The sequence below is a fragment of the Mesitornis unicolor genome, unplaced genomic scaffold, assembly GCF_000695765.1.
Source record: "Mesitornis unicolor isolate BGI_N332 unplaced genomic scaffold, ASM69576v1 scaffold24375, whole genome shotgun sequence".
Taxonomy (NCBI): Eukaryota; Metazoa; Chordata; class Aves; order Mesitornithiformes; family Mesitornithidae; genus Mesitornis; species Mesitornis unicolor.
In genome coordinates, this window is record NW_010187843.1 from 1 (window position 1) to 9,553 (window position 9,553).

Here is a 9,553-nt window from a genome sequence, read left to right on the forward strand (position 1 = left end):
GTCACTCAACTAAACCTCCCAGCACCGCTGGGTTTTGACAGCTTGGGCAGAAGCTTTTGATTTATCAGATACATATTTTTTAATTTATTAAATTTAATTGAATAAATTTTTAATTTATTTGATTTATAGTACTTTATGAGATAAACTTTTAAACGTAGATTAGTCAAAGCACTTTCTGAGTGAACAGAAGGAAGCTGCAGGGAAATGGAGATTTTTCTCACTGATGGATGAAATCCACGTGCAGAGGCACCAAAAGTGAAGTATGCTGGGATGTCAGAAGCCAAGGCCAACAGCAATCCCAGCTACACGCAGGTTTAACATTCTAACTCCCTAAGCGGGTAAACACGTGTGGGCCAAGTCAATTAAACAAACACAACTGTCAGCAAATTAAGAAAACCAATCGAAACCAAGAGACTCGCACCGCCTGCTGCAATCACACCAACCATTTCCATACCAAATCTCATTCAGATCCCCCGACACATCCTATGATCTGGTATTCACCAGATTCTTTTCATCTGGGAAATCTAATTACTTTTAATTACGCTAACTCTTCCAATATGGAGTTAAAATAGTATTAAAATCGCCTTAAATTCATAAACACCGTATAATTCCATTTAGGTAACATCCAGCCATCACAGCATAGCATAGAAGAGAAAAGAGTATGGGTATCACACACACAAATATGAGTACAATGGAGAATATTATAGTAAAATATAAACATTGTAGTGATATAAGATAGCCTGATGAAATAACTGCACATCAAAAGCAAAATAAGATAGGAATCAAATGTTTTTAATGATTCCTAATAAAATTATCTGCACTGATGCACTCCTGCAGACCACTCAGACTTGAAGCTCACTGTCAAATAGAGAATCATATTAATACAAATGCTCAGTATTCTCTCAGTTCACAGTGGAAAATACAGAGATTTCTATAGATAGACAGATATATCTCTCTGTATCTGTATATCTATCTATCCACACAGATTTCTTACCAGGCCTATGCTGTTCTCCAGGTGCCTGGTGAGACCAGAGCCTAAGGAAGGGGTTGCTCTACAAAGCTTTAAGGACCAGAAGCATCAACCCATGAAAAAAATCAAGATATAAGCTCATAAAACCTACAGAGTTTCAGCTGTAATTAACACTCTGTGGCACCCACAGTACTAATGAACTTCCAGAGTTACAAGCTACCATAGCCCTTCACACCTGCCCTAAAAATACAAGCATTCACCCTGGCTTTCTTCCTTTAGGACTTCACGTTGCAAATGAGAAGATGCTCCCCAAACCAAGGAGCCATCAAGAGCTCTTTTGGTTGGAAGAGCCCTCCAATGGTCACCCAGCCTGGCCCCTGGCTCAAAGCAGAGCCACAGCCTAAGGGAAGAGCACATTCTCCAAAACTTTCTTCCTGTAAAGGCAACAGTTTCTTAATCTGGTTCAGATTCACCGTATTAGGACAGCAGAGTGCACCATTTCTTATGGAAAGTGGAGCAGGTAGAGAGTCGATGGTATCGAGCTCATCGCATTTCCAACGTTACCATCTGCTCGCCTCAGAGATCAGATCTGTAGGTTTTGGCAGGCCACGTTTAACCCAAAGCCAAGATAAATATATCAGGGCACCGCTGAATCAAATGAAGGGGAAAGAAAAGAAGGGGCGTTTTATTTAAATATGCTTTGCTGGGTTTCTATTGGGTCATTTACCGTTTCAGAGGCAGAAGAAAACTACTGAGCAATTGACTGAAGGAAACACTGAAGGAAAACATAAATTAAGCTCTCCGAAACTTGCCTGCAAATGCACAAGTTACTTTAGCCATGGGATTATCATAAAATAATACTCCTTTAAAAACAAGCAAACAAACAGCTTTCCTTTGAGCAACTGTTACTACACATCCTAGTAAAAAAATCCTGTAAGGAGCTGAGGTACAAGGAGCAGAGGACGCTTTGGTTTTCAGAAAGTTACAGTCGTTAGCAACTCCTGAGATCCTGATGGGCTTTTCCTAAATAGGATATATTTCTTCCAATTCAGTCTACTCTTCCTATTTACTCCAGCGTAAAGCAGCAGTACATTTCCTCACAGGGAGCAAGAGGTGAGATTTTCTAAAGGCAAACTGGTGAGCAATTATGACCAGCAACACAACGCAAAAGCTCATTACTAAAATAGGGCTTCCACGAGAAGGATTATTTTATTTTTTTAACCAAACTTGAATAAATGCCAATGCAGACAATAACCAGGCAGGGCAACTGCCCTCCTGAACCACGCAGTGAACCTCAAATGACCAGTGTTGGGTATCTGCATATGCGTTATCCTGGAAAATCGGGCAGTAAGAGTCCTAAGGCACTGATTAAACCACCCCTAAACCCTTATTTGACAACTTCAAAAGGCACAAAGTGACTCACACACCCAGAGCCGGCTTTCCTTTTGGAAAACAGAACATGAATTATGGAGGAGGCAGCATGAATTCCATTCCCTACTTCAGTATTTCATCTAGAATCGCATACATACCTATATTTCTTTTTCCCAAAACTTAGGTTTATTCCCCTCAATACTTTTCGTCCCTGAGAAATCCCTACACCTTTTAACAACAAAGCAAACATGAACAGTTTCTGTGGTCTCTCCAATTCAGGTCCCACATTTTCCATTAAGACAGAATAATTTTATTTCCAAAAATAAATCAAAAAACCCCACAACCACCTCACAAAAAAAAACGCAGACCACCAAAAAATCCCCATCTCTGTTCAGTTCCGACCCAAGAACAAAGAGAAAAGTAAATTAATTCCAGGAATTCCTCCTTACTGACAACGGCCATGGGCTGCTTTCCACGTCCCACTTTGGGGGCTTCTGCAGGGAAAACTCATTAATAGAATGTTCACCATGAGACATTCCTAAAAAACTCTGATTTACTGCCAAGAGGAGCCGAGTAACTGCACGATGACTGCCCTCTCAAACTAAATGAGAGTATTTGCACTCAGCGCGGTTCTTAATCAATTACAGTAATTAATTTTCTGCTTTCAAGTACTTCGGATTGAGCTGCTCTGGGGATGGCATCTTCCCAGGGTCTGCGAAAGGCAAATTTCCCTGTCATTGGGAGTTTACTGGCATTTATGAAAGAAAATATAATGCAGAGTTGCAAGAACATGTCCATGTTATCTCCACTGTTGAGTTTAGTAAAGCAAAACGTTATGGATGTTCTCTCTCTTCATCAGGGGATATAAAAGGCAGAGCAAGTGAATAGGGGTTATTTTCAGTGCTAAATACACAAAACACACAGAGGACTCAGAGAAGAAATGCATCAGATATTTAATATAGGAGGCAATAATCTTTAATAGTTTACCTGTAGCCAGCAAAAGGACTACGGTAAACAAGATCACCACAGGACTATTTGGGTATTTATCCTGATATCCCTATAGCAGCATTAATTTTCAAAGGGAGATGAGTCCTGACAAAAAGCACGCTGTAAGCAATGACTACACTGGAGTGAGTTGTGTCACTGAGGTCTAACAGCATCCACATCCCCTGATAAAACACCCAGGACCTCCTTTAGTTAAAAACCACAAAATGCAATGTTTAAAAGGGACACCAAGAATATATATTGCAATATATATTTAAACCTAAAGCATTACGGCTGTTGACTGAGTCAATTCATTTGAAAATACTCAGCTACAACCACAACTTGGTCATTCTTCCTTCTGTTAATGATGGATTTTCAGATTTTATATCCTTCTGTGGACTGGTCACAGATGCAAACTTTCATCCCCCATTTAACATGGGTGCATTGCAGGACTCCATTCTTCCCAAATTCTTTGAATCCCAGCCAAAAACGGACACGGGAAAGCCAAAAAGCAATAAGGAGGTGTATCAAGTTTGGGGGCTGCAGCCATGTGCAAGAGATTATTATTTATTTTCAGAGAAGGGGAATATATAATATATAATACATAATATATATCTGGGAAACTAAAACCACAAGGAAACACAGTGATGATTTTTAAGACCCAAAGCATAACTTCTTCAAATGACACGTGCCATGTTTTGTATTAATTCAGTATAAATCATTCATTTATCATCCACTTACTTCTCACCTTATTTAAGTTCCCTTTATCCCACTGCCACTCACACACCTATTTTTTACCTAACACAGCTCATTTCGCCCCACCATTCCCATTGCAGCACTGCATCACCCTGCTTACAGCAGCACAGTTCAAAGGGCAGAGATTAAAGGGAAAAAACCCTCACAATAAATGCTAAGACTGGGACAAATTAACAGCAATTAAGTGTGCAATATACCCTTTAAACCCCTATATAAGATTACCTTTACTTCTGGCATAAATCTACTCAGACACCAAGCATTTACACTTCTCTTTGACACAATACTGACATTAAAAACAGCCTTACCAGATCACCATGAAACTCAACCTAAACTAACGAATTATGACTATTATCCATTCTTTTACATTCTCCAACCCTCTCCCCCCAAACTTACAGTTGTTTTTCTGCATCTCCTTGGTTTCTCAAGGACAAAATAGACGATAGGAAAAGCTGATAGCCAGCACCAGTATCTTCTGCAGGGAAACAACACAAAACAATGAGTTACCCAATGCTGCCTTCTTCCTACAAAGGATTAAGTTGCCCCCACCTTTAAATCAGGTTTGATCTGCCCCAGCTGAGCAGCTCACACAGCTGCTCCATCAAGGTCTGTGAATAGGGTTTACTGAGCTGTAAACCTTAAATTCACAGGGAATAACAATACCTTTTCCTTAGAGCAGACAAATTTCATCCTTAGCCAAAAATGGGGGAGATGCAGAGACCACCGAGATGCTCAAACGCTCAATAAACTGCTCCTGGTCCAGGTGATCCTGCTCAAAACCAGGGAGAGGGCAGGAGCAGCATGGCAGGGGTGAGGGGCTGCTCTGCTGCCCTAAGAGAGCTCGGCCTTGTTTTCTCTATTTGAAACACCTGCAAACAGCAAGCCCTGTAATCACACAACTCTCACCAGGTTTTTCTTTCTAGAAACCCTTTTAAACAACCAAGTATTTTCTACAGAAATGGCTTTGTGCTCCAAAATAACTAGAATTTAATCTATTTTTTAAAAAAATCTTTATATTCTTTTGATGTTATTCGCCACAAAAATCTGAAACTGGCATTTTGATCCTGTTTAAACGAGTTGTCCGTCTGCTGCTCGGTTCCTTAATTTAGAATTTAATTTTTAATTAACTTAATTTGACTCAGACACGGATTTCATTTTTCCTGATAAGTTAAGAGCCCAGCATAGCAGCACATTTCTTGCTTTGAAAGCTTTCTCCTTCAATGTGGTAGTAAAAGCTCATTTCCACTTAAACGCTACAAAACTAGACTTAAAATTCCCGTACTAACAATTACAGCAATCACATTTTCAGCAATGCAAATGAAATCTGCTTTTCCTTATGCCTTTTAAATGCTGTAGCAGGAGTTTACCAGGCAGACTCTACACATAGATATACACATTTATTATCCATTATGGTACCTAAGAGGGTGTGGATGCACTTGGGATCTTCTCTTCAATGTAAAGTTACACTGAGGTTGCTCCACCTTGTAATGTAAAGCCAGGAACAAGGGTGATTCTCACCTAGAAACCGGAATTAAAGCCACAGCTCCTGATTTGCAGCATGCTGTCTTAAAAAGCAAAAGGATTTTTAGCTTTTGTCACCACAAACATTGTCCACCAGCAAATATGTGAATATTTTTAATTCAAAGTGCCATTAAAACAGCGACACAGCAGCGAGAAAGCATCGTACAAACCAACACTGAATGGAGCTTTTAAAAAGAAATCTTCCATAGGCTGTCCAGTGCAACGTAAAGATTTTCAGCATTGCACACAGAGCATAAACCAACATTTCTCTTTCCTCAGCTGCACAAATTCATTTATTTGCCACTCCTCACGATTCCTTTTCAGGTTGAGGGCCACAGAAAGGGATCATTTGCACATGAGTTTGAATTCCCCCAGCGCCTGTTGTTTCCAGAGATAAACACTCGTACGCAGAAGTACCAGGCAAACACATTTTTGCATAAAAAGTTACGGATGCACATCTACAAAAACTCATTTTCAAAGTCGCGTGGCTAATTCAGGCATTAACAACTCATAAATATTTAAATTACAAGTATCTGTGAAGCAAAAATTGCGGTTTTTCTCAAAGAAACCCTTGTAAGTTCCTCAGGGAGTACTTCAGACAGAGGAGAAAATGAAGCTGATACTTGAATCTATTTAGTAAAATAGAAAAACTCTACCATAAATTAAAGATTGTCTATGCAGTCAATCATTAATCATGCCAAAAACACACACTTTGGCGAACTTTAGCACTGTTTTCTCTCGTAATCAGCACACGATGCTTTTCCTACGAAGTCAGCATTTAACATTGGCCTAAAATAAAAAGTAAGCAGGAGCATATGGGTCTTTACATACATAAAAAGCAGGCAAGTGGTAAAATTGATATTCACTCCTAAATCTGATATTTCTTCAGCCAAGTGCCTATCTGTGCAGCATTAACACTGCAGCAGCAGCTTTTGGATATTCATTTCTCCAGAAACAACAGCCCTAAACTTTGCGATAACCAAGGTGTTGATGTGTGAAGATGACCTGAACTCATCCTTTGTACCCTAATAAATAAACCTTTGGCAACACCAAATCCTCTCACGTTCCCAGGTTGCTGTCTTCATCGCTGATCTGACAAAGATGACAACTAAACCCCAAAATTTTGGCACTTCAGTGGAGCTCTTCCACTTATTTATTTTTAATTCCCAACAATTCTTCACCAAATGCATTCAGTATTTAAATTATGAGCAGATTACTTAACTTTTCAGTGTGGCAACCAGGAAGAAAGTCATTAAAAACTCAGTTCAACCAAAAGAAGCAAACAGGGGGAGACGTCCCCTCCCCAGAGCTCTGCTGGCCCCATTTCCTCTGCCCCCGAGCCCCCGCTCTGGGCACCTCTCCAGGGCTCCCTGGCACTCCCAAAGGCTCTGGAATGGCATTTGCAGTGTAAACAAATGTGGATTATTGTCGGTTATTTACAGTAAATTCATCTAAAGCTATAGGGTAGTTAAAAGGCCTTGTTAAGGTCGCAATAATTACGCCCAGGAACTGAATTATAGGGCTTAGAGGCAAAACCGTGACCCAAAATGTGGCAGAAAACTTGCTTTTATGTTCCTAAGGGATTCCCCGTTGAGCAGAGAGAAACCTTGGGTGACGTTCCCTCGAGAAAAAGTTTCCTGTACATCACAGAGCAAAATGATGATGCTTAATGATGAGAAACATTAAATGTGCTTGTCACTGTGTCTGACACCAACTGCTGGTCTAAATACACTTAGTGACGTCAAACAGCAAATAATTAAGCCAATATTTATGTTTAAAAATCCCAATTTTACAGCTACTCGGATTTTTCAGAGAACAGTTTTGAATCTCTTCTTTAAGTTTTAATGATCCGTCCTTCCTGCAAAATACTTTAGAGTTAACCATCGTTTTAACCATCTCATTAAAGATGAGAAAAAGCCATGAGAAAAAGCTGAGAACAACCTATCTTATTCATAATGGCATCAGAATATTCATAAATTAATAAAACGGTTTAGAAAAACCTTGCTAGGCCAGATCTTCGCGGTTGGTTTGCAGCACAAGGTTTACAAGGGAAAAGAAAAGATGGTTTTAGTACACTGATCTGTAATTTCAACTTGATTATTTGTCATATTTGGAGCTGTTCATCCAAGGGGTGAAGCATCACCTAAACGACAGGGAGTCAAATAGTCCAAAATATGCACAATAAACCACATTAAATCCCAAACGTGAGACTCTATTGCAAGAAAAAAAAATCCCTTTGGGGCTGGTAGAGGAGAATTCTGACTTAGGTGCTCAAACAGTTCATCATTTTTAGACAGAAATCCTACATCATTTCACACTGGTTTAAAATCTGGGTGTGAGATGACATTTTACAGAAAAAATATAAGATTTAAAGCATTAGTTGGTATTATTTCCAGAAGAAATGATAGCTCTGATCAAAACAGAAGAAAATTCTCTTATATATATGTCCTCTATGAAAACCATAACTAAAGACAAGCTTAAATACACAAGAAACTCGGTGTTATTTATGCACAAGCAGTTTCCACTCAGATACCTGTTGGCACAGCGTCCGCCAAAAAGCTCCTTTTTAGCTCAGCTGGAAAAATGATCGTCTATGGACAGACCTTTTCTCTGTTCATATGTGCATTTTCATCATAAAATAGTGAATTATAACAACTTGAGTTCACCCCATACGCACTCAACCAGTGGGGCTCTTCTAAATACCGCAGCCATCCTCACTAGAATATCCAAGGATTCATGATGGACGCTTCTCCTTCCATCATCCCCTTATATTTTATGTAATTAGGGCATAGAAATTATTGTTCCTTGCACAAATCAATCTTCTTACAGTTTCTTACAGCCAACAGCAAGGCTTCTTGAGCAGACACAGCAGGAGCAGCATCACGACAAGGCGACCATCACGACCGACAGCAGCACCGCCACGCTGACCGTCCTCCTGCTCCCGTCCGACGTTCTCCGGGCGTGCAAGACGGCAAACACTGCGTTAGTGTGGTTGGTCGGTATTTCCACGTTGCAAATCATCCCTTCGCAGCAAGAAACGCATTCCTGTTGGGAAAAAGGAGATCACTGGACATTGGGTAATTCGGCGGTGGATTTTAGAGATATTTATTCTTTGAAGTGATGGCAAAGGCTGCAGCTCAACAGACTCGCAGCTCCCACCCAGCAGCCTGACCCAAGGCAGGAGATTTGAGCATTTATGCTACATTTTCTCTTCCAAATCACCCACCACAGCCTTCCTAGGGTAACTCGTCCCCTAGTGCTGTCGCTGGCCTTGGAAATGGTGATGTGAGGCAATGCAGCTGTGTTAGCAGCACTGACAGGTTCACTGAGACAGAAAATACATCACTTCCCCACTTAACACATGAGCTACAAACATGCATTTCAATGTTTCAACTTTCAGCTTTTTAAGCTAAAAGACTTTGACTATAAAGACTCTGTTCCCATTCATTTTTCCCCTCAAGCTCTGGTATTCAGTGCAGCTTTGCAGGGTTTCTTTTTGCAGTTTTCCGGTGCCACAGAACCACTGACACAGCTGATGTCCAGGAGGGAATCTGGACATCTTTTTCCTTACTGGAAAAGCCCAGAAAATGACCATTTTTATCTCATCCAAAGGGACAATAACTCTTACAAGATGACAAAAAGCAGCGGAAGGCAGGCTACATAGTTATTTCGTGCCCTCAGCCCACCAAAAGCTGTTGAAATCAACGGATGTTAATTCAGATACCATAGAAATGATTTTTTATTTAACACAGATGCTGCCTGCTTTGTCTTTGGCATCTAGAAATCTTTCATGGGAAAAATAACACACCAAACCCACTCAGCTATTCAGGAATTAGTGGTTAATACCCGACTGCGGTGAATAATACATCGGTGGGATATGCTTGATGATGAAGAATAAATGTCTATTGTTAAACAGAGGAGAGCGTATCTCGGCACACCCTCTGTGCTCAGCAG

At 40.3% G+C, this 9,553-nt stretch overlaps 1 protein-coding gene across 1 annotated transcript in view; it reads right to left on the reverse strand.

The window, feature by feature from the left end:
- Positions 1–8,479: 8,479 nt before the first annotated feature.
- LYPD6B (LY6/PLAUR domain containing 6B) overlaps positions 8,480–9,553 on the reverse strand; it is a 3,601-nt gene continuing 2,527 nt past the window's right edge. Inside the window, exon 4 of the mRNA XM_010185602.1 lies at positions 8,480–8,644. Coding sequence (XP_010183904.1) covers positions 8,480–8,644 — 165 coding nt within the window. The remainder of the gene's footprint in view (positions 8,645–9,553) is intronic.